We start from the raw sequence: 26,630 nt of genomic DNA on the forward strand, positions 1-26,630 counted from the left end.
ATCGATTCGAACATGTACAATTTCCTCTTTTAGTAGAACTCCAATCCACAATCGTACACAATAGATCATGCACAATCAACGCAGGATTTCCGTTACAGTATCTTCCCATGCCCTACCAAGATCTTAACATAGATAAAGGTTTAAATTAACTAAAATGAAGTTGCGCTCGTAGATTTCGTAGTCTACGTTAGGTTCTTCGAAATATCGGTGCATACGCCGCCATATTTATGCTAAATTACTGAGTTACGTGAGCCTTTGAGCACACGTAACATTACGTGCAAAAATACGGTAAACGTAACTTTACGAAGTTTATAGAAACGCTACTAACTGAACATTTTGCACTTACGCATGATTTTTGAACGTACGTAATTTTAAGAAACGGTCCCCTGGTCAAGACATTGTTTTAATAATTGCTCGAATATTTATTTAATGTGGGCGGCTCGTCAGGAAACATGACAGCACGGTGGTTTGGCAGTTTTTATAGTATGGCTATAGTGAAACCGCCTCAACACTATAGAAGTCGCATTTTAGTCCAATTATCATGAAGCTTGACTAGAACATTTTGTGTTATGATTCATTAAGAGGCGGGCAGCTTACCTTAAATTAACTTAGTGAAACCATGGTAACGCTCTTGTGGCCATACCTTATGTTAAGTCTTTATTAAACTCTGTCAGAACATATCTTCTAATGATATCTTAGCTTAGTTGATATATTTCCGGATCTTTAACACGAATGGCCGACTGAAGGTTGAGCATTTTCCCTCATATGACTGTAGTGATAAATTATCGATGCTCAAGCCGATTTGTTTTTCAAATTACATGACATTCGGTCAGAACATACGTTCTTATGACAGCTGATTTCGAAACTTGTTCGGGATTGTTGAAAAACTAGAAAAACTTGACCGCCACTCTTCATTACACTTATTCAGAACATTTTGAGAAGTAAGAGCTAAACAGCTCAAAGTGTCAGAGGAACAATGTAAGCATTATGCCTAATAACATTAAGTTTTATTGCTGTTAATCTTCTTAAATTGCACCGTTTATGTTTGAAAACGTGTCGGGATTTTTGTAATTTGAAATGTCATATTCTTTATACTTGGCATTAAAATCGAAATAGTTCCAACGTGATTTTAAAACTAATTTAAATAATCAATGTACCGTTTTAATTTGAAATCAAATTCTTCATTTTCTAACGATAATGTTTCGTATTTTCAGTATGAGTCTCCGACGTTTGTGTTATTTCGCTGACGCATTTATATAATTCATTCATTTTTTATTCTGTGACCGAAACTAGAAAATGCTCTTGTTGTCAAAAAGTGCATGTCGATGTATGGTGATATCTTACACATGCCTTATATACTTAATAACACAATTCAACGTGTAACTACTTGGTTGTTTTTATTTGTCATGTTTTGCTAATTGCATATGGTATTCTTTACTTAATGACTATTCTTAACAAACTAATATCTACGCTTTATATTATTTCTTAAAATCCAGCTCAGAAGCCATAATAAATGTTTCAAGAAAAATAGTGTTATGCCGGAAACTCTCGAGAAGTTTACCGTCAAAGGGAAATTTCACAATAACAATAAATTATAAAGATCCACAAGGTTTAAACCCATTTGTTAGCTATATAATTCAACTTCACTTCAGCAAAAAATAATTGAAACATACAAATAAATGTAATTGACATTAAACCATTTATGCCTAGCGTCTAGAGAAAATGCCTTGCCAAACAGCGTACACCAAGATGAGACGCCGCATGATGCGGCGTCTCATCTAGGTCTGCGCTGTTTGCTTAAATGAATTTCTGTTAAAAAAATATTCTTTATATAGAAATACATATACTAGACATCCCTAATTTTGGAAATAAATTAATCCAATTTAGAAGGATGGTAGAGTCCACTAGGCATAAATGGGTTAAATATTAAAGTGAGCTAGCAAAACGTTTGCAAACACGTGTCTATTACCCTACAGAACGAAGCACTGTTAAAGCGAATTAGCAGATTTGCAACCTTATTGCAGTTTGTAGATATGTTCAATTGTTGGAATTTAATTATAACAATCTTGTCTTGTTGCAGTTATTTTGATTTGTATGGCAGTAGGAACGGTATACTCTGTACGGGAGATAACCGATGCGAGGTGTTTGGTAATACAAGCTGTCTGGGTTGTCATTTATTTATGCATGTAGATAAGGGAGTGTATCTAAATAGTATATTTTCAATAGTTGATAGAACATTGCCATTGTTAGTTTACAACCTACGGTATATTCATTGTGGATTATATATTGATTTTAAAGATTCATTTATACCAGCATGCATATGACTAGTAATGTGGAACACAACATAGTATGAATATAACACTCATACAAACGTATTGTAAACGTGTTTGCAAGTTGGGAATAATTTACGTGAACCATTCGAAAAAATAAAACTTATAGTATTGAATATTTTAAGCTAAACAACACTACAATAATACTTCTGATTTATATGTATTATGACGGGATGCGTTCTGAAACTAAAACATTGTTTTAGTTTTAATTATTCAATATTGAACAAATGCAACCACATTTACTATGTATAAGCATTGCTAAAACTTTATTATTTTTTCAGATTCTGCCAGTGTGGGTACATTGGAATTTCCCGTCTGCATTATTCTAAATATTGCCGATCCAACCCAGTGCACAGAGCTTCCACCTGTACTTCCCTCAATCAAATGGATTGAATTGACCCGTGTCACATGTTCCTGTACCTGGCTACGCAGTCTGCTTAGCATGATGCTGACACGTAATTGTGATATGAGCTGTTTGCTGGATGACTGTCACTTAACTGCGTGTGGAGAGGGCGAAGTCAACACATCATACACGACTGGATTCATAGGTTTAATTGTATATCCAAACAAAAGCATATCAATATGCCTAACTAATGATACCGGTCTGTGGGAGATTCTGCATGGTCTGAGTATGAAGAGTCTGAGTATGTATGGTATCGGTGGCAGTGGTTGTAGAGTGAATAATGAAAAGTCGTTCTCACAGACGATAGCATCGCTCTCAAAGCTGGAAACACTAGATATTAAAATGGATGAATTGACTCCTTGTGTGTGGGAGGCTCTCCGTGGTCTGAATATCAAGAGTCTGACTCTGAGCAGTAGGAAGTGGGGAGGTTATCATGCAGAGTCGTTGACGCAGTTGCTATCATCACTCAAAAGGCTGGAAACACTTGGTATTGATGTGACTGAAGACAGTCCTGGTCTGTGGAAGGCTCTCCATGGTCTGAATATCAAGAGTTTGAGACTGGATGGTTGGAAGGGGGAAGGATTGAGGATAAATCATTCACAGTCGTTGTCTCAGTTGCTATCATCGCTCATGAGGCTGCAAATACTTGATATTCATGTGGCTGAAGATATTACTGGTCTTTGGGAGGCTTTCTATGGCCTTAATATCAAGAAGCTGCGTGTGTTTTGTAAGTGTAGAGTAAAGTATAAAGAGTCGTTGTCTCATTTGCTACCATCGCTTACACGGCTGGAAACACTTCGTATTGGTGCGGATGAAGCCTGTCCTGGTTTGTGGGAGGCTCTCAAAGGTTTGAGTGTCAAGAGTCTGACTATTATAAGTGCGAAAGGTTTCGAATTAAATCATACAGAGTTGTTGTCTCAGGCACTATCATCACTCACACAGCTTGAAACACTCGATATTAGCGTAGAGGAACAGAGTACTGGTCTGTGGGAGGCTATCCATACTTTGAATATCAAGACTCTGAGTCTGAGTCTTGATTTGATTCAATGGACCGATTTGCGTACAGGGTCGTTGTCTAAATCACTTTCATCTCTCACTTGTCTGGAAACTCTTAATGTTAGTGTGTATGCAAAAATTAGTTGTCCTTGGAAGGCTCTCCATGGTCTGAATATCAAGAGTCTGAGTCTAAGTCAGAATGGTCATATAGGTAACTGTAAAGATTTGCAAGCAGAGTCGTTGTATCAGTCATTAGCATCGCTCACACAGCTAGAAACGCTTAGTATTACGTTAAGTCCAGACAGCCGTCGTCTATGGAGAGGTATCCATTGTCTGAATATAAAGAGACTGAGCCTGAAGAGTGAAGAGTGGGGAGGTTTGCATAAAGAGTTGATGTCCTTGTCACTATCATCGCTCACACAGCTGGACACTCTTTGTATAGAGATGGAGTGTGATAATCCAGGTTTGTGGGAGGCTGTACATGGTCTGAATATCAAGCATCTAAGCCTGAGTGGTTTGTGGAAACATACTGGAATTGACCTGACGCATACAGTGTCGTTATCAAATTCATCGCTCACTCAGCTAGAAACACTTAGTATTGATGTGGAGCATGAGGGTCCTGGTCTATGGGCAGCTCTCCATGGTCTGAATATCAAGAGTCTGAGTCTGAATGGCGTGTGGGAAGGTTCCGGAATTGACGTGAAGCATGCGAAAACATTTTCTCAATCGGTATCGTCACTCACACAGCTGGAAACGTTAACACTACATGTCCATACATACATCGCACTGCAGGTACCTCAATCATTGAAGTATTTAAATATCTACTCTGACACAATGCTACCATCCAAAGTGCGCGAACTTGTGGACTCACTGGCTATATATACTCATTCAATTGGGCTTAAGCTAGAATTTGGTTGTGCTTGTAGTATTGATCCCCCAGAACGAATCCCAGTTCAGGAATACATTCCTTTTCAACAGGAACTTGCTGCACGGAAAAATGTTGTAATGAAACGATTCCGAATATATGAATGGCCTGATTCTGCCGGTTGTGTCATGTCTGTACCTGACATTGGTGATGTTGATGACGCTGATAGCGATATCCTTGAAGATGATGTTTATAAAAGATTTGCTAAATATATTGATCGTTACATAATCAATCGAATTTCAATTCTCATTGAGATAAGTCCAGGCTCAATATCTTGAATTAGTGTTTGTTTTTTATGGATGCTATATTAATATGAACCTGGTTGTATATTAAATTTATATCGTAACAATTGAAACTGTTTTGACATTTGGCGTATAATACTTTTTTATGTTGTTTCTCTATACATGAAATTGAGCCATAACATATACTAGCTTAATGTGTTGTTGACTTTTCGACTATAGGTGTTACAAGAAAACATGGTAGAAACACATTATCTTCCTATTTCAAAACGGTCTTAGTCTAATGTATGTTGACATTCATTCACAACACTATATACATAAGCTAATCTCAATTTTAAAAGAGATAATTCGCCGGAGCTTTTCTCTTATATGTAGTTATTATTAAAATAAACACAATTGTGTAAATACGGCTCCTAAGTCGTTAATGCCTTGAGATTCAAATCAGTGAACAAAATAATGTTTATTTTTGCGTCCGAGCAAGTGACAAACTACTAAACGAAATAAAACTGTAGACAGATATTACGTTTATGCTTTGTGTCAATGTTATTGTATAAGTTTAAATTCAATGTATGCATTTGTTTTAATGACTTATACAATTTGGAACATGTTGATACAATTTTATTAGTGCGCTTTATAGCATGTACATTTTCACATAATTGTCAACGTATTTGACTTCACCTATAAATATTAAATATACAAGATTTATATTTCTTCTTTAATAAATATATAATTCAAACTGCTTGATGTGTTCAAATGTATCATATAAATATGTTTTATATGCATTGTATGCATAGTGCCTGTCATGATGATCATTTAAAAAAATAATACCCTTTAAACATTGATAATGATAGAGCTTTGTTTTCAGATGTAACAAGAAAAAAATATTTTTATAATAAAACATACCATTTGTCCGTAGTTCTATGCTCTCAAATAATGTAGTTTTATAAATGTACATGTCTAATTTATTAATATTAACCAGTAGCGGCAGTTTCGGATTACTCAATTGTTTAACGTGTGTTGCTTTTAAATTGATTGTAAAATAAGTATCGCCATTGGTTAAAATAAAAATAAACATGTCTGGTGAAGATCGGATGAAAACTACTTGAATTTAAAAGCAGACACCATGGTTAATGTGTAAAACTAACTAAGTGACCCAGCCACCTAGTTTTTGACCCGGCATGGCCCATATTCAAACTTGACCCAGACATCATCGAGATACAACTTCTGACCAAGTTTGGTGAATATCGGATGAAAACTACTTGAATTAGAAAGCGGACACCATGCTCAATGTTGTCACTAAGTGACCCCCGTGACTTAGTTTTTGACCTGCCATGACCCATTTCGAACTTGGTCTAAACATCATCTGGATACAACTTCTAACCAAGTTTGGTGAAGCTCTGATGAAAACTACTTGAATTAGAGAGCGGACACCATGCTCAATGTTTAAAACGCACTAAGTGACCCCGTGACCTCATTTTTAACCCGACATGACCCATATTCGTATTTGACCTAGACATCGTCTAGATACATCATCTGACCAAGTTTGGTGAAGATCGTATGAAAACAACTTGAATTAGAGAGCGGGCACTTAATCCGGAACGACCGCCCGACAGACAGACCTACCAACCGACCAACAAAGTCACTCCTATATACACCCCTAAACTTCGTTTGTGGTGGTATAAAAATAGCATTGTTGGCGTTGACTTTGTTATTAACAATAATAACTCTTAGCGTGATTAAGTTGATGTTTCCCTGACGATGATGCTGAAAGATGCTGTTGCTGTTGTTATTGCTGCTGTGGTTTCTGCTTCTGATACCGATGGTGATGATGATTCCGACGACGACGGCGTCGACGATAAATACGATGACAGCAAAGAAAAGGATAAGGATGATGATGATAATGATGGTGTTGGTAGTTTTCGTGATGATGGAGGTGGTGATGATGGTGGTGGTGATGATGATCATGCTGCTGATGATAATGCTGCAGCTACTGGTGCTGATGATGATGACATGATGTTGCTACTGCTGCTGATGATGATGAAATGATGTTGCTACTGCTGCTGCTGATGATGATGAAATGATGATCATGCTGCTGATGATAATGCTGCAGTTACTGCTGCTGATGATGATGAAATGATGTTGCTACTGCTGCTGCTGATGATGATGATACAGATGATGATGATGCTGATAATGATTGGGATGAGGATGAGGATAATAATGCTGCTGCTGATTATGATGACGATTAACCGAGGAGTATTTAATAATTGTTTTTCTTTTATGCTTTCCGGTGGTTTATCTTTGAAATAAAACTGGTATTCTACTGTTTCGAACAGTGAAAAATATCAATATGACGTCATAAATCCAGCGATATTATCCAATCAGACTCTTTTAAAATGTAAATAAATGGTGAAAAAAGCATACAATAAAAATAACATTTGTTGGATTCGATGGAATATCGATTTTAATTCACTCGTGATCATAGAAAATATATTTTTGGTTGCGCCACTCGTGAACATATTATTTTATATGATCACTCGTTAAACAAGGGCTGTTTGTAAAACATGCATGCCCCCATATGGGCTGTCAGTTGTAGTGGAAGCCATTGTGTTAATACGTTTTTTGGCAATGTGACCTTGACCTTTGACCTAGTGACCTGAAAATCATTAGGGGTCATTTGCGAGTCATGATCGATTTACCTATGAAGTTTCATGATCCTAGGCATAAGCGTTCTTGAGTTATCATCCAGGAACCATTTAACTATTTTGGGTCACCTTGACCTTTGACCTAGTGACCTGAAAATCAATAGGGGTCATCTGCGAGTCATGATCAATGTACCAATGAAGTTTCATGATCCTAGGCGTAAGCGTTCTTGAGTTATCATCCGTAAACCATTTTATTATTTCGGGTCACCTTGACCTTTGACCTAGTGACCTGAAAATCAATAAGGGTCATCTGCGAGTCATGATCAATGTACCCATGAAGTTTCGTGTTCCTAGGCATAAGCGTTCTTGAGTTATCATCCTGAAACCATGTTACTATTTCGGATCACCGTGACCTTGACCTTTGACCTAGTGACCTCAAAATCAATAGGGGTCATCTGCGAGTCATGATCAATGTACCTATGAAGTTTCATGATCCTAGGCCTAAGCGTTCTTGAGTTATCATCCGGAAACCATCTGGTGGACGGACATACGAACCAACATACGGACCGACATGTGCAAAACAATATACCCCTCTTCTTCGAAGGGGGGCATAATAAAATCGATATCCCATCGAATCCAACAAATATATACTCTATATATTACAGGCAACCTTTGAGAATTTGTTCATAAAAATATGTATTAATACAATTCGATATACACGTGTTTTACGACAAGGGAGAGCAACCAATAAAAAGAAATTGCAGATACTAAAATTTTATATTAAAGTTCGCAAGGCGTATGATATCCATGATGAAAATGACACAGTATTATTGTGAATGTATATATTAGGATGATGTTTGCCGTGAATGATGTGTTTTAAAGATATGAACATTACCCGCTTGGACCTGGTTAGAATACCGAGGGAGAAAGTTCGAAATAAATAAATGTGCCTATAAGAAACATCAAATAATGTTAGTAAATAATACTACAAAATAAGCTTTTAGGACTATTTACAAATACTTGAAAAATGGTCATTAATATAAAAAAAAGTACATTGTTTACATTATTTATTATTAGTCTTTATTTAAATAAATAATAACATTTGCGTTTAATAGAAACTAATAAGCATACATTGCCAACATTATATAGTGCCACAAAAGACACACATTTATATATTACAAGATTTAGAAATTAAAATTAAAAAGTGTTTTGGCAAATTGGTTTCATACACTGTTGTATTTTATGACACATAGAAAAGTTTCATGTTACATAATAATAAACTACGCATTAATATGTGGCAATTTTGTTTTATGAAATTAGCTGTTACCTAAAATTGTTCAAGACAGTATAAGTATAAGGAAAACATGTATACTGAGCAGTCGAGATCAAGAAGACAAAAGGTGGATCCATACATAAAGTAGTGTACGTGGTATACCCACAGTATTTTCTTGAATAAAAGACAAGTAACACTATTTTGCAATTTACACTGTCCTTACAAACATTTTCAGTAGGAACAATATGCTGATATTATAAGACTCAATTAAATATAATGCAAACTAATTCTGTTTTACATGTAAGGTGTCAGATGGATTAAAATACACGCTTACATCACCTAAGACTGCGTGGAATCTACCTACACCTACAAAAAACAGCGGAAATTCTTCATACAATTTAAGTTATGTAAGCGGAATTTTTTAATTAACTTACAGTGACTTCGACTTTTATCTAGTTTTCCCAAGCTACGTCTACACGTAAGCTAACAATTCATACATTTTAGGAACAATACCCTAATATAAAAGCGGTGTTACTGAGTGTAGTTTGTCTAATTTTAATAATAGTGACATAGACTTTATCCCAACTGGCTCGAAATGGAATCCAGGTAGGGTATGTAAGCTGGGTATACACTTCTACAAATCTTCAGCACTTTATCTTAATCCAATCATAAGTAATTGATCATAGACCATAAACTGTTGCTGCTTATTCTCAAGTTTTAGATGCATAAATATTGACCTATAACGAATGGCCTCTAATTAACTTCTGAAGACTGAAATTTAATAAAAGCAAGAGAAACTGTCGTCCCTTATTAGCGCTTGTAAACTTCATAGACTCATCTGGGAAAATCCTATACGCTTTGTATTGAATCCATATTTTTTCAAATCACAGCTCAAGTATGTTTATATGAAGTCACTTTCTAAATGCAGGACACATTCCATTAGGCATATATATGTAGCATTGTCCAAATATTATCTATATGAAACTCTAAGTTTTATTTAGCAATAACAAACAAAAGCAAAATACAACTACATTATTGGAAATCATATTATCTAAAAGTACTACGGTATAAACTAACAATAAACACCTTAAAAATGCATTCTACTTGTTCTACTTGAATGTAAATGAACCCAAATAAAATAAGTTCATCCCGATACATACACCTTAGCTATTTCTAGACGCTCATTTAATACTAATGTTAATATTGTTCAAAATACAACAATGTATACAATTAATTTAAACAGACAAAAACATGGTGTCTATGAAATATTCCCAAATGAAACAAAACATTTCATTTTAATCTATAACAAATTCATACAGGGAACTATATATATATTATTACAGATTTCAATAAGACATAATATCATTTATAAATATTAAATACACAGGATCAAATAAATGATGACAATTATGCATTTAACGGGTGCTTCATTTAAAAAAATTGCATTTTCCGCTCCACACTGCACTGCATAAAATTGAAACTTCAATCGAAAAATGTTATCATACAATATTTTGATCATTAAATTATTAAAATGAAGCAACAAATAATACAAACTAGTGAAATTCAGCGGAAATGCTATATCAAAGTTAAAACAACAAAACCTTATCAAATTTTGAGGATAAAATAAATATAATTTGTTTTGTGTATTCAACCATATCAACACAATCTAAATGGTTTTGTAAGCTACATCGAAATAAGAATTATACAAAATATTTCTGACATTAAAGCAAAACTTATAACAATTATAATTACCGTAGACATTCATGTGCAAGTAATTAAAAATGGTTTATTTGTTCATATGTTGTGAATAGAGCGTTTTACTATAACAAGGAACACACAAACTACTTGAAAACAAAAGTGGCATTCACTATTTTCCACATTTCTAAGAATGGTGAAATTCAGCAGAAATGCTATATCAAAGTTAAAACAACAAAACGTTATCAAATTTTGATATTATAAATATAATTTATTTTGTGTTTTCAAACAAATTAACGCAATCTAATTGGTATTGTAAGCTATATTGAAAAAAGAATTATACAAAATATTTCTGACATTAAAGCAAAACTTTTAAGAATTATACCGGTAGACATTAACGTGTAAGTAATACAATATGGTTTATTGGTTCATATGTTGTAAATTGAGCGCTTTACTTTAACACGGAACACATAATCTACTTAAAAACAAATGTGGCATTCACTATTTTTCCACATTCCCAAGAATGGTACACCTAATGTGAAATCAGCAGTACATCAAAACATAAAATAACATCAACATCTCAAAACTTCACGTACCATAACATGTTGAACAAATTTGCTAAATAAATTGTTAACATTTGACCAAGAGAATATTTCTGATATTAAAACACAAAAATGTTCAATCTCTGGTTAATTTTGTCTTATTAGTTTATTATTGGCTTCCATTTTAAAGTAGTTTAAATGGCGATTTTCACAGCAATGACATAATGAAAAGTGTGGAATATTTTCACTGTTTACTGTTTGAAGAATTGCATCACCAATTCGATATCAGTGATGTCTGTCACATAACCAGAGTAACAGGTGTAATATTCTAATCTTTTACAAACATCAGTCAGTCAGTGCAAATTTAATAACCTCTGGTCCGATCTTCAGGTCTCCAGTGTCAAGGTCACGGCCCGTGTAGAACTGGGCCCACACTGGACAGTGGTCACTCACGACCCCGACCCACGTCCAGCCTTTGGGGATCCAGGGACTGGACAGGCCCTCTCTTACGACGTCACATTGACCTGTACAGAGGAATAAAATATATTACCATAAAACCGTCTAAAAGAACATAATCGTATACTTCTGATAATCATATGCGCAGATTTTAAACCGGAAATGAACAAACATTAACAAATTATCTCCATATGTTAAGCTTTTCAACAATTAGTTTGCATATTTACTGTTGGATTGTTTGCGGAAATAATGGCACATAATTTAATCTCCATGGTTTGACAATATGATACATTTATGTTCATTTGAGAATCAGGAACAAGAACTTATTGATAAACATTTTCATTGATAAACATACTTAATTCAATCGATATTATTTACCTATTAATCAATAGTAAGCAAAGTTTAAATAAGCAAATTCATTGAATTGATATTCCCCGCCAATATGCTTCTGGACACAAAAGTAATATATCTGACACTCAAAAAAGGATTTTTTCAAGATACAAAGGGCCATAACTCCATTATTAACAGATGGTGTACAATGCCATTTGGCGTGCATCATCATCTTATCCTTATACATACTCATTCAATGAAATCCGCCAAAGCACTTCCAAGATATGGCTATGGACGGACGGACGGAAAGACGGACAGACGGACAACACCAAAACAATATCCCTCCGCCTATGGCGCGGGATAATAAACATCAACTGATGGAAATCTTCAACACAAATCTTTAACAATACACAAAGCTTTGGATCTGCAAAATCAAACACAATATAACAACAATATTAACAAGCACATTTGTTGAATTGATATCCTCCGCCAAAGATAAATTTTGAGATGGACGGACAGACAGACGGATGGACAGACAGACTGATGAACAAAGCCAATTCTATATTCCTCCGCCTTTGGCGGGGGATAAAATAATTGTTACCAGTGAACACTTGTTTTGTCTGTATAGATATCCAGATGTTATCGTATGTCTTGCTGCCTTTTTTGATGGCGTCACTTATGTTTGTGAAGACACCGTCGGCAATACAATTGAGATAGCCTAGATTTCGAAGATCATCAAAATCTAAAATAAACAAAAACATCATTCTTTTAATATTAGACACCTTATATGAAACATATCTAATTGAATTTTTGAATGCACATAGTTTTTAACAGATTTCAAACTTAATTCAGAACAACTTGGAGTAAAGTGACGTACTTCAAGAATAAGAGGTAATTATAAACAATCTTTGGAGTAGCCTCCCTTATATGTTATAACTGTTGCCAGATTATTTTGCATAAAGCTAGCAACTCTACTTTATGAAAAACACTGTAGCTACAGAAAAACAATACACCATGGAAAAGGGAGAAGATAGACCTCCTGGAAGCCGCCAGGCCGAAGAACATCATCTCCACCAGGACCAACACCACCATCCATACATGTACCAGACTGGGGAGAAGCACAAGTTGGAGGAGATATAAGAAAGTTGAAAGCTAGCTTGGTTGGTAGAGAACAGGACTACTAACCCGAGGATCAGCAGTGCGTTTCCCGGCCCGCTCACATAACTTGTGTTGGAACAAGTCTTTGAATCCTTTAAACTGCCATTCTTTCCTTCCAGAGCTTCAAGTAAAGTAGCTGTCAGTTAATGGCTAAATTGTGTGCACTTAGTACTGATAAAGCAGCAAATCCATGAAATGCAAATTAAAGGATATGTTTTTGTAGTAATATGGAATTAAGTATTCAACGTATAATCTGTATAACTGTTATTGTTTGTTAAGCATTAATTTGAGGCTGATTTTAGTAGAATATAAATATTCAACAGACGTTGTTTATATATGAAACAAGGGCTGTTTGTAAAACATGCATGCCCCCATATGGGCTGTCAGTTGTAGTGGCAGCCATTGTGTGAATACGTTTTTTTGTCACTGTGACCTTGACCTTTGACCTAGTGACCTGAAAATCAATAGGGGTCATCTGCCAGTTATGATCAATATACCTATGAAGATTCATGATCCTAGACATAAGCATTCTTGAGTTATCATCCGGACACCATTTTACTATTTCGAGGCACTGTGACCTTGACCTTTGACCTAGTGACCTGAAAATCAATAGGGGTCATCGGCCAGTCATGATCAATGTACCTATGAAGATTCATGATCCTAGCCGTAAGCAAACTTGATATATCATCCGGAAACCATTTTACTATTTCGAGCCACTTTGACCTTGACCTTTGACCTAGTGACCTGAAAATCAATTGGGGTCATCTGCCAGTCATTATCAATGTACCTATGAAGTTTCATGATCCTAGGCGTAAGAATTCTTGAGTTATCATCCTGAAACCATTTTTCTATTTCGAGTCACTGTGACCTTGATCTTTCACCTGGTGACCTGAAAATCAATAGGGGTCATTTGCCAGTCATAATCAATGTACCAATGAAGTTTCATGATCCTAGGCTTAAGCATTCTTGAGTTATCATCCGGAAACCATTTTACTATTTCGAGTCATTGTGACCTTGACCTTTGACCTAGTGACCTGAAAATCAATAGGGGTCATCTGCCAGTCATGATCAATGTACCTATGAAGTTCCTAGGCGTAAGAATTCTTGGGTTATCATCCGGAAACCATCTGGTGGACGGACCGACTGACAGACCGACCGACCAACATGTGCAAAACAATAAATCCCCCTCTTCTTCAAAGGGGGGCATACAAAGAAGGGGCAGAATTCAGAAAGTTGGATGTGGGATGTAGTAATTGTTGAGGAGAGGTAAGGGCAATATGTTTGGTCCGGGTCTATTACTCTGGTGAACTGAATATTGATTTGCCTCAAACAAAACGCCTCATAAAAATTGCTCTATACCTGGCCGAGCGGTCCTAATGGCCTCTATAAGGTTGGGGATATTGTCAATCTCTGCCTGCAGTCGACCGATGTCCTCATTCTCCAGACCGGTTGCCTTCAGATGTACACTTACCAGTGCGCAGTCAAAAACGCTGATCTGTTGAATTATTTTATACCATATTATTTTTAGATTGCATTATAAAAGTTTCTACCACGTAATAACGCACTAAATTTACCAGGTACCCTGACAAATCATCGTACCAATAGGATACAGCAAAATTTAAATCAAAACAGTTCTTTGCCTCAAATAAAAGTATTGTTGTCTTAGAAATACAAATGGAAATAGGTCAGTCATTTCATTGTATCATACCACTTGAAATTTTCAAGTTGAGTCATTTTGTAGTTGATTTTATCATTTAAGAATGTTTGATTCCTTTTGTAGTAGAACTGGTAATTTTGTAGTGGAGCAAGTCATTCTGTAGTTGACCTTGTAATAATGAAGTTGAGCTAGTAATTATTGAGTTGTGTAGGTAATTTTGTAGCTTAGTGAGAAATTCAGTAGTTGACCTAGTAAGAATGTAGTTGAGTTATTAGTAATTTTGTAGTTGCGTAGGTAATTTTGAAGCTAAGTTAGTCATTTTGTAGATGAGCTAGTCATGTTGTAAAATTAGTGAGTCATTGTGTTGTTGAGTAGACATTGTGTAATGAAGTAAATCATGGAGTGGTTAAGTAAGTCATTTTGTAGCAGAGTAAGTTAATTTTAATTGAGCTATTCATGTTTCACTTGAACTTATGTTTTAGTTCAGAAACAAATACAGTTGAGAAAGTTATGTTGTAGCTTAGTAAGCCTTTAGTTCAGTAAATCAGTTTGCAGTTGACATAGCAAAGTTATAGTCAAGCCAGTCATTTTGTAGCTTAGTAAGCCTTGAGTTGAGTAAATCAGTTTGCAGTTGACATAGCAAAGTTGTAGTCAAGCTTGTCATTGTGTAGCTTAGTAAGCCTTTAGTTCAGTAAATCAGTTTGCACTTGACGTAGCAAAGTTGTAGTAAGTCAGTCATTTTTTAGCTTAGTAAGCCTTTAGTTGAGTAAATCAGTTTGCATTTGACATAGCAAAGTTGTAGTCAAGCCAGTCATTTTGTAGATTAGTAAGCCTTTAGTTGAGAAATCAGTTTGCAGTTGACGTAGCAAAGTTGTAGTCAAGCCAGTCATTTTGTTGTTGAATACGTCATTTTGTAAAAGCCAGCTTTAGATCTCCCCAGCGTGGGAACATTCTTAAGGTCTCCTCCAAAGACACCAAGAACTGGTTCTATCCAGGAAAAGACTCTAAATCAATACAACTAAACAAAATAGGTTTAAACTAAAGTAACATGAAACTCTTTGCCCATAAACTCAACACTTCAAGTAAGCAATAAAAGATGGTGCATATTTTCATAAAAGACTACACAACCTTGAACGTAGCAATGCAGGGTCGTCTAGTGAAGGGTTTCTGTTTCTTGTCCATAGCCAGGAGGGTAGAGCTTACTAGGGTAATGCCCTGCATTTCATCATACAGGAATCCATTGTACTCGTTACTCTGAGGCGAGAACAAAAAGAACAATGAAATATCAATTAAGACAGGTAAAGAACCTGTAGATCAGACAAGAGGGCCTGAAGGACCCAAAGGCGCTCATCTGTGATACAAAGGAACTTTCTTGTTATGAGCAGCCCACGATATCATAAGAACAAATGTTCTGACCAAGTTTCATGAAGATTGAACTATAAAAATGACTTTTAGAGTGTTAATAAGGCTTTACTATAGCCATATAAGGAAAACTGCCACTCCCCTGGTGGCCATGTTTTTCAACTGACCGGAAACCATTTTCAAACTCAGACGAGATTTCATAAGTACAAATGTGTCATGAAGATTGGACTACACATGTGACTTCTAGAGTGTAAACAAGGGTTTTACTATATCCAAATAAGCAAAATTGCCCCACCCACTGGCGGCCATGTGTTTTTAACGTATCGGAACCATTTTAGAACTCAGCCGAAATATCATTAGAACAAATTTTCTTACCAGTTTAGAGTGTAAACAAAGCTAAAAGTTGACGAAATACAAAAGGTGTTCACAAAAGCTCACCATGAGTATGATGTGCTCAGGTGAGCTAAACAAGTAATCAATCTTGTAATATTTTTACCTATCAGTGTCAACAATAATGTATAAATTCTTCAGCAAATCCTGCCAATACAAAACTATCAGATTTGACAAATGTGTTGTGTTTAAATCTTGCCAATAAAAAGTAGCAGAATTCGACAATTTTGTGTGTGCTTATCTTGCATAAACCTATCTATCTCTTATTATAATCAGAAGCATGCATATAATCTCAAACCGTTTTTCCATTTACTTAAAATTATACAATTAAATATTTTCAAGATATTCTGACACATGCCCATCCGGTACTACAGATGGGGGGAGGATTGTACGCAATCTTGTTTTGTTTGCCGTAGTTTGCTTGGGATTAAGCTGTTTTACAAATTTAAGATTTACACACACTTATGCCATTTGGAACATGTTGATACAATTTTATTAGTGCGCTTTATAGCATGTACATTTTCACATAATTGTCAACGTATTTGACTTCACCTATAAATATTAAATATACAAGATTTATATTTCTTCTTTAATAAATATATAATTCAAACTGCTTGATGTGTTCAAATGTATCATATAAATATGTTTTATATGCATTGTATGCATAGTGCCTGTCATGATGATCATTTAAAAAAATAATACCCTTTAAACATTGATAATGATAGAGCTTTGTTTTCAGATGTAACAAGAAAAAAATATTTTTATAATAAAACATAACATTTGTCCGTAGTTCTATGCTCTCAAATAATGTAGTTTTATAAATGTACATGTCTAATTTATTAATATTAACCAGTAGCGGCAGTTTCGGATTACTCAATTCTTTAACGTGTGTTGCTTTTAAATTGATTGTAAAATAAGTATCGCCATTGGTTAAAATAAAAATAAACATGTCTGGTGAAGATCGGATGAAAACTACTTGAATTTAAAAGCAGACACCATGGTTAATGTGTAAAACTAACTAAGTGACCCAGCCACCTAGTTTTTGACCCGGCATGGCCCATATTCAAACTTGACCCAGACATCATCGAGATACAACTTCTGACCAAGTTTGGTGAATATCGGATGAAAACTACTTGAATTAGAAAGCGGACACCATGCTCAATGTTAAACGTCACTAAGTGACCCCCGTGACTTAGTTTTTGACCTGCCATGACCCATTTCGAACTTGGTCTAAACATCATCTGGATACAACTTCTAACCAAGTTTGGTGAAGCTCTGATGAAAACTACTTGAATTAGAGAGCGGACACCATGCTCAATGTTTAAAAACGCACTAAGTGACCCCGTGACCTCATTTTTAACCCGACATGACCCATATTCGTATTTGACCTAGACATCGTCTAGATACATCATCTGACCAAGTTTGGTGAAGATCGTATGAAAACAACTTGAATTAGAGAGCGGGCACTTAATCCGGAACGACCGCCCGACAGACAGACCTACCAACCGACCAACAAAGTCACTCCTATATACACCCCTAAACTTCGTTTGTGGTGGTATAAAAATAGCATTGTTGGCGTTGACTTTGTTATTAACAATAATAACTCTTAGCGTGATTAAGTTGATGTTTCCCTGACGATGATGCTGAAAGATGCTGTTGCTGTTGTTATTGCTGCTGTGGTTTCTGCTTCTGATACCGATGGTGATGATGATTCCGACGACGACGGCGTCGACGATAAATACGATGACAGCAAAGAAAAGGATAAGGATGATGATGATAATGATGGTGTTGGTAGTTTTCGTGATGATGGAGGTGGTGATGATGGTGGTGGTGATGATGATCATGCTGCTGATGATAATGCTGCAGCTACTGGTGCTGATGATGATGACATGATGTTGCTACTGCTGCTGATGATGATGAAATGATGTTGCTACTGCTGCTGCTGATGATGATGAAATGATGATCATGCTGCTGATGATAATGCTGCAGTTACTGCTGCTGATGATGATGAAATGATGTTGCTACTGCTGCTGCTGATGATGATGATACAGATGATGATGATGCTGATAATGATTGGGATGAGGATGAGGATAATAATGCTGCTGCTGATTATGATGACGATTAACCGAGGAGTATTTAATAATTGTTTTTCTTTTATGCTTTCCGGTGGTTTATCTTTGAAATAAAACTGGTATTCTACTGTTTCGAACAGTGAAAAATATCAATATGACGTCATAAATCCAGCGATATTATCCAATCAGACTCTTTTAAAATGTAAATAAATGGTGAAAAAAGCATACAATAAAAATAACATTTGTTGGATTCGATGGAATATCGATTTTAATTCACTCGTGATCATAGAAAATATATTTTTGGTTGCGCCACTCGTGAACATATTATTTTATATGATCACTCGTTAAACAAGGGCTGTTTGTAAAACATGCATGCCCCCATATGGGCTGTCAGTTGTAGTGGAAGCCATTGTGTTAATACGTTTTTTGGCAATGTGACCTTGACCTTTGACCTAGTGACCTGAAAATCATTAGGGGTCATTTGCGAGTCATGATCGATTTACCTATGAAGTTTCATGATCCTAGGCATAAGCGTTCTTGAGTTATCATCCAGGAACCATTTAACTATTTTGGGTCACCTTGACCTTTGACCTAGTGACCTGAAAATCAATAGGGGTCATCTGCGAGTCATGATCAATGTACCAATGAAGTTTCATGATCCTAGGCGTAAGCGTTCTTGAGTTATCATCCGTAAACCATTTTATTATTTCGGGTCACCTTGACCTTTGACCTAGTGACCTGAAAATCAATAAGGGTCATCTGCGAGTCATGATCAATGTACCCATGAAGTTTCGTGATTCCTAGGCATAAGCGTTCTTGAGTTATCATCCTGAAACCATGTTACTATTTCGGATCACCGTGACCTTGACCTTTGACCTAGTGACCTCAAAATCAATAGGGGTCATCTGCGAGTCATGATCAATGTACCTATGAAGTTTCATGATCCTAGGCCTAAGCGTTCTTGAGTTATCATCCGGAAACCATCTGGTGGACGGACATACGAACCAACATACGGACCGACATGTGCAAAACAATATACCCCTCTTCTTCGAAGGGGGGCATAATAAAATCGATATCCCATCGAATCCAACAAATATATACTCTATATATTACAGGCAACCTTTGAGAATTTGTTCATAAAAATATGTATTAATACAATTCGATATACACGTGTTTTACGACAAGGGAGAGCAACCAATAAAAAGAAATTGCAGATACTAAAATTTTATATTAAAGTTCGCAAGGCGTATGATATCCATGATGAAAATGACACAGTATTATTGTGAATGTATATATTAGGATGATGTTTGCCGTGAATGATGTGTTTTAAAGATATGAACATTACCCGCTTGGACCTGGTTAGAATACCGAGGGAGAAAGTTCGAAATAAATAAATGTGCCTATAAGAAACATCAAATAATGTTAGTAAATAATACTACAAAATAAGCTTTTAGGACTATTTACAAATACTTGAAAAATGGTCATTAATATCAAAAAAGTACATTGTTTACATTATTTATTATTAGTCTTTATTTAAATAAATAATAACATTTGCGTTTAATAGAAACTAATAAGCATACATTGCCAACATTATATAGTGCCACAAAAGACACACATTTATATATTACAAGATTTAGAAATTAAAATTAAAAAGTGTTTTGGCAAATTGGTTTCATACACTGTTGTATTTTATGACACATAGAAAAGTTTCATGTTACATAATAATAAACTACGCATTAATATGTGGCAATTTTGTTTTATGAAATTAGCTGTTACCTAAAATTGTTCAAGACAGTATAAGTATAAGGAAAACATGTATACTGAGCAGTCGAGATCAAGAAGACAAAAGGTGGGTCCATACATAAAGTAGTGTACGTGGTATACCCACAGTATTTTCTTGAATAAAAGACAAGTAACACTATTTTGCAATTTACACTGTCCTTACAAACATTTTCAGTAGGAACAATATGCTGATATTATAAGACTCAATTAAATATAATGCAAACTAATTCTGTTTTACATGTAAGGTGTCAGATGGATTAAAATACACGCTTACATCACCTAAGACTGCGTGGAATCTACCTACACCTACAAAAAACAGCGGAAATTCTTCATACAATTTAAGTTATGTAAGCGGAATTTTTTAATTAACTTACAGTGACTTCGACTTTTATCTAGTTTTCCCAAGCTACGTCTACACGTAAGCTAACAATTCATACATTTTAGGAACAATACCCTAATATAAAAGCGGTGTTACTGAGTGTAGTTTGTCTAATTTTAATAATAGTGACATAGACTTTATCCCAACTGGCTCGAAATGGAATCCAGGTAGGGTATGTAAGCTGGGTATACACTTCTACAAATCTTCAGCACTTTATCTTAATCCAATCATAAGTAATTGATCATAGACCATAAACTGTTGCTGCTTATTCTCAAGTTTTAGATGCATAAATATTGACCTATAACGAATGGCCTCTAATTAACTTCTGAAGACTGAAATTTAATAAAAGCAAGAGAAACTGTCGTCCCTTATTAGCGCTTGTAAACTTCATAGACTCATCTGGGAAAATCCTATACGCTTTGTATTGAATCCATATTTTTTCAAATCACAGCTCAAGTATGTTTATATGAAGTCACTTTCTAAATGCAGGACACATTCCATTAGGCATATATATGTAGCATTGTCCAAATATTATCTATATGAAACTCTAAGTTTTATTTAGCAATAACAAACAAAAGCAAAATACAACTACATTATTGGAAATCATATTATCTAAAAGCCCTACGGTATAAACTAACAATAAACACCTTAAAAATGCATTCTACTTGTTCTACTTGAATGTAAATGAACCCAAATAAAATAAGTTCATCCCGATACATACACCTTAGCTATTTCTAGACGCTCATTTAATACTAATGTTAATATTGTTCAAAATACAACAATGTATACAATTAATTTAAACAGACAAAAACATGGTGTCTATGAAATATTCCCAAATGAAACAAAACATTTCATTTTAATCTATAACAAATTCATACAGGGAACTATATATATATTATTACAGATTTCAATAAGACATAATATCATTTATAAATATTAAATACACAGGATCAAATAAATGATGACAATTATGCATTTAACGGGTGCTTCATTTAAAAAAATGCATTTTCCGCTCCACACTGCACTGCATAAAATTGAAACTTCAATCGAAAAATGTTATCATACAATATTTTGATCATTAAATTATTAAAATGAAGCAACAAATAATACAAACTAGTGAAATTCAGCGGAAATGCTATATCAAAGTTAAAACAACAAAACCTTATCAAATTTTGAGGATAAAATAAATATAATTTGTTTTGTGTATTCAACCATATCAACACAATCTAAATGGTTTTGTAAGCTACATCGAAATAAGAATTATACAAAATATTTCTGACATTAAAGCAAAACTTATAACAATTATAATTACCGTAGACATTCATGTGCAAGTAATTAAAAATGGTTTATTTGTTCATATGTTGTGAATAGAGCGTTTTACTATAACAAGGAACACACAAACTACTTGAAAACAAAAGTGGCATTCACTATTTTCCACATTTCTAAGAATGGTGAAATTCAGCAGAAATGCTATATCAAAGTTAAAACAACAAAACGTTATCAAATTTTGATATTATAAATATAATTTATTTTGTGTTTTCAAACAAATTAACGCAATCTAATTGGTATTGTAAGCTATATTGAAAAAAGAATTATACAAAATATTTCTGACATTAAAGCAAAACTTTTAAGAATTATACCGGTAGACATTAACGTGTAAGTAATACAATATGGTTTATTGGTTCATATGTTGTAAATTGAGCGCTTTACTTTAACACGGAACACATAATCTACTTAAAAACAAATGTGGCATTCACTATTTTTCCACATTCCCAAGAATGGTACACCTAATGTGAAATCAGCAGTACATCAAAACATAAAATAACATCAACATCTCAAAACTTCACGTACCATAACATGTTGAACAAATTTGCTAAATAAATTGTTAACATTTGACCAAGAGAATATTTCTGATATTAAAACACAAAAATGTTCAATCTCTGGTTAATTTTGTCTTATTAGTTTATTATTGGCTTCCATTTTAAAGTAGTTTAAATGGCGATTTTCACAGCAATGACATAATGAAAAGTGTGGAATATTTTCACTGTTTACTGTTTGAAGAATTGCATCACCAATTCGATATCAGTGATGTCTGTCACATAACCAGAGTAACAGGTGTAATATTCTAATCTTTTACAAACATCAGTCAGTCAGTGCAAATTTAATAACCTCTGGTCCGATCTTCAGGTCTCCAGTGTCAAGGTCACGGCCCGTGTAGAACTGGGCCCACACTGGACAGTGGTCACTCACGACCCCGACCCACGTCCAGCCTTTGGGGATCCAGGGACTGGACAGGCCCTCTCTTACGACGTCACATTGACCTGTACAGAGGAATAAAATATATTACCATAAAACCGTCTAAAAGAACATAATCAGTATACTTCTGATAATCATATGCGCAGATTTTAAACCGGAAATGAACAAACATTAACAAATTATCTCCATATGTTAAGCTTTTCAACAATTAGTTTGCATATTTACTGTTGGATTGTTTGCGGAAATAATGGCACATAATTTAATCTCCATGGTTTGACAATATGATACATTTATGTTCATTTGAGAATCAGGAACAAGAACTTATTGATAAACATTTTCATTGATAAACATACTTAATTCAATCGATATTATTTACCTATTAATCAATAGTAAGCAAAGTTTAAATAAGCAAATTCATTGAATTGATATTCCCCGCCAATATGCTTCTGGACACAAAAGTAATATATCTGACACTCAAAAAAGGATTTTTTCAAGATACAAAGGGCCATAACTCCATTATTAACAGATGGTGTACAATGCCATTTGGCGTGCATCATCATCTTATCCTTATACATACTCATTCAATGAAATCCGCCAAAGCACTTCCAAGATATGGCTATGGACGGACGGACGGAAAGACGGACAGACGGACAACACCAAAACAATATCCCTCCGCCTATGGCGCGGGATAATAAACATCAACTGATGGAAATCTTCAACACAAATCTTTAACAATACACAAAGCTTTGGATCTGCAAAATCAAACACAATATAACAACAATATTAACAAGCACATTTGTTGAATTGATATCCTCCGCCAAAGATAAATTTTGAGATGGACGGACAGACAGACGGATGGACAGACAGACTGATGAACAAAGCCAATTCTATATTCCTCCGCCTTTGGCGGGGGATAAAATAATTGTTACCAGTGAACACTTGTTTTGTCTGTATAGATATCCAGATGTTATCGTATGTCTTGCTGCCTTTTTTGATGGCGTCACTTATGTTTGTGAAGACACCGTCGGCAATACAATTGAGATAGCCTAGATTTCGAAGATCATCAAAATCTAAAATAAACAAAAACATCATTCTTTTAATATTAGACACCTTATATGAAACATATCTAATTGAATTTTTGAATGCACATAGTTTTTAACAGATTTCAAACTTAATTCAGAACAACTTGGAGTAAAGTGACGTACTTCAAGAATAAGAGGTAATTATAAACAATCTTTGGAGTAGCCTCCCTTATATGTTATAACTGTTGCCAGATTATTTTGCATAAAGCTAGCAACTCTACTTTATGAAAAACACTGTAGCTACAGAAAAACAATACACCATGGAAAAGGGAGAAGATAGACCTCCTGGAAGCCGCCAGGCCGAAGAACATCATCTCCACCAGGACCAACACCACCATCCATACATGTACCAGACTGGGGAGAAGCACACGTTGGAGGAGATATAAGAAAGTTGAAAGCTAGCTTGGTTGGTAGAGAACAGGACTACTAACCCGAGGATCAGCAGTGCGTTTCCCGGCCCGCTCACATAACTTGTGTTGGAACAAGTCTTTGAATCCTTTAAACTGCCATTCTTTCCTTCCAGAGCTTCAAGTAAAGTAGCTGTCAGTTAATGGCTAAATTGTGTGCACTTAGTACTGATAAAGCAGCAAATCCATGAAATGCAAATTAAAGGATATGTTTTTGTAGTAATATGGAATTAAGTATTCAACGTATAATCTGTATAACTGTTATTGTTTGTTAAGCATTAATTTGAGGCTGATTTTAGTAGAATATAAATATTCAACAGACGTTGTTTATATATGAAACAAGGGCTGTTTGTAAAACATGCATGCCCCCATATGGGCTGTCAGTTGTAGTGGCAGCCATTGTGTGAATACGTTTTTTTGTCACTGTGACCTTGACCTTTGACCTAGTGACCTGAAAATCAATAGGGGTCATCTGCCAGTTATGATCAATATACCTATGAAGATTCATGATCCTAGACATAAGCATTCTTGAGTTATCATCCGGACACCATTTTACTATTTCGAGGCACTGTGACCTTGACCTTTGACCTAGTGACCTGAAAATCAATAGGGGTCATCGGCCAGTCATGATCAATGTACCTATGAAGATTCATGATCCTAGCCGTAAGCAAACTTGATATATCATCCGGAAACCATTTTACTATTTCGAGCCACTTTGACCTTGACCTTTGACCTAGTGACCTGAAAATCAATTGGGGTCATCTGCCAGTCATTATCAATGTACCTATGAAGTTTCATGATCCTAGGCGTAAGAATTCTTGAGTTATCATCCTGAAACCATTTTTCTATTTCGAGTCACTGTGACCTTGATCTTTCACCTGGTGACCTGAAAATCAATAGGGGTCATTTGCCAGTCATAATCAATGTACCAATGAAGTTTCATGATCCTAGGCTTAAGCATTCTTGAGTTATCATCCGGAAACCATTTTACTATTTCGAGTCATTGTGACCTTGACCTTTGACCTAGTGACCTGAAAATCAATAGGGGTCATCTGCCAGTCATGATCAATGTACCTATGAAGTTCCTAGGCGTAAGAATTCTTGGGTTATCATCCGGAAACCATCTGGTGGACGGACCGACTGACAGACCGACCGACCAACATGTGCAAAACAATAAATCCCCCTCTTCTTCAAAGGGGGGCATACAAAGAAGGGGCAGAATTCAGAAAGTTGGATGTGGGATGTAGTAATTGTTGAGGAGAGGTAAGGGCAATATGTTTGGTCCGGGTCTATTACTCTGGTGAACTGAATATTGATTTGCCTCAAACAAAACGCCTCATAAAAATTGCTCTATACCTGGCCGAGCGGTCCTAATGGCCTCTATAAGGTTGGGGATATTGTCAATCTCTGCCTGCAGTCGACCGATGTCCTCATTCTCCAGACCGGTTGCCTTCAGATGTACACTTACCAGTGCGCAGTCAAAAACGCTGATCTGTTGAATTATTTTATACCATATTATTTTTAGATTGCATTATAAAAGTTTCTACCACGTAATAACGCACTAAATTTACCAGGTACCCTGACAAATCATCGTACCAATAGGATACAGCAAAATTTAAATCAAAACAGTTCTTTGCCTCAAATAAAAAGTATTTTTGTCTTAGAAATACAAATGGAAATAGGTCAGTCATTTCATTGTATCATACCACTTGAAATTTTCAAGTTGAGTCATTTTGTAGTTGATTTTATCATTTAAGAATGTTTGATTCCTTTTGTAGTAGAACTGGTAATTTTGTAGTGGAGCAAGTCATTCTGTAGTTGACCTTGTAATAATGAAGTTGAGCTAGTAATTATTGAGTTGTGTAGGTAATTTTGTAGCTTAGTGAGAAATTCAGTAGTTGACCTAGTAAGAATGTAGTTGAGTTATTAGTAATTTTGTAGTTGCGTAGGTAATTTTGAAGCTAAGTTAGTCATTTTGTAGATGAGCTAGTCATGTTGTAAAATTAGTGAGTCATTGTGTTGTTGAGTAAGACATTGTGTAATGAAGTAAATCATGGAGTGGTTAAGTAAGTCATTTTGTAGCAGAGTAAGTCAATTTTAATTGAGCTATTCATGTTTCACTTGAACTTATGTTTTAGTTCAGAAACAAAATACAGTTGAGAAAGTTATGTTGTAGCTTAGTAAGCCTTTAGTTCAGTAAATCAGTTTGCAGTTGACATAGCAAAGTTATAGTCAAGCCAGTCATTTTGTAGCT

At 35.2% G+C, this 26,630-nt stretch overlaps 2 protein-coding genes across 10 annotated transcripts in view; one reads left to right on the forward strand and one right to left on the reverse strand.

Annotated features, from left to right (window-relative positions):
- Positions 1–4,932, forward strand: part of LOC127845905 (uncharacterized) — a 147,212-nt gene extending 142,280 nt beyond the window's left edge. Inside the window, exon 6 of the mRNA XM_052377082.1 lies at positions 2,612–4,932. Coding sequence (XP_052233042.1) covers positions 2,612–4,932 — 2,321 coding nt within the window. The remainder of the gene's footprint in view (positions 1–2,611) is intronic.
- A 3,361-nt stretch (positions 4,933–8,293) lies between these two features.
- LOC127844157 (endonuclease/exonuclease/phosphatase family domain-containing protein 1-like) overlaps positions 8,294–26,630 on the reverse strand; it is a 29,207-nt gene continuing 10,870 nt past the window's right edge. The window contains exons 4-7 of one of the 9 annotated variants that reach the window (XM_052374180.1): positions 15,775–15,900; positions 14,349–14,484; positions 12,433–12,573; positions 8,294–11,569 (exon numbers count right to left, since the gene is read on the reverse strand). In XM_052374180.1, the coding sequence (XP_052230140.1) occupies positions 11,391–11,569; positions 12,433–12,573; positions 14,349–14,484; positions 15,775–15,900 (582 nt within the window). In that variant the 3' untranslated portion in view covers positions 8,294–11,390. Of the gene's footprint in view, positions 11,570–12,432; positions 12,574–13,016; positions 13,111–14,348; positions 14,485–15,774; positions 15,901–22,252; positions 22,953–23,816; positions 23,958–24,400; positions 24,495–25,732; positions 25,869–26,630 lie in introns of those variants that run through there. The other 8 variants (XM_052374179.1, XM_052374176.1, XM_052374178.1 and 5 more) reach the window with 8 other exon arrangements.

This window comes from Dreissena polymorpha, chromosome 9, assembly GCF_020536995.1.
Source record: "Dreissena polymorpha isolate Duluth1 chromosome 9, UMN_Dpol_1.0, whole genome shotgun sequence".
Lineage (NCBI taxonomy): Eukaryota > Metazoa > Mollusca > Bivalvia > Myida > Dreissenidae > Dreissena > Dreissena polymorpha.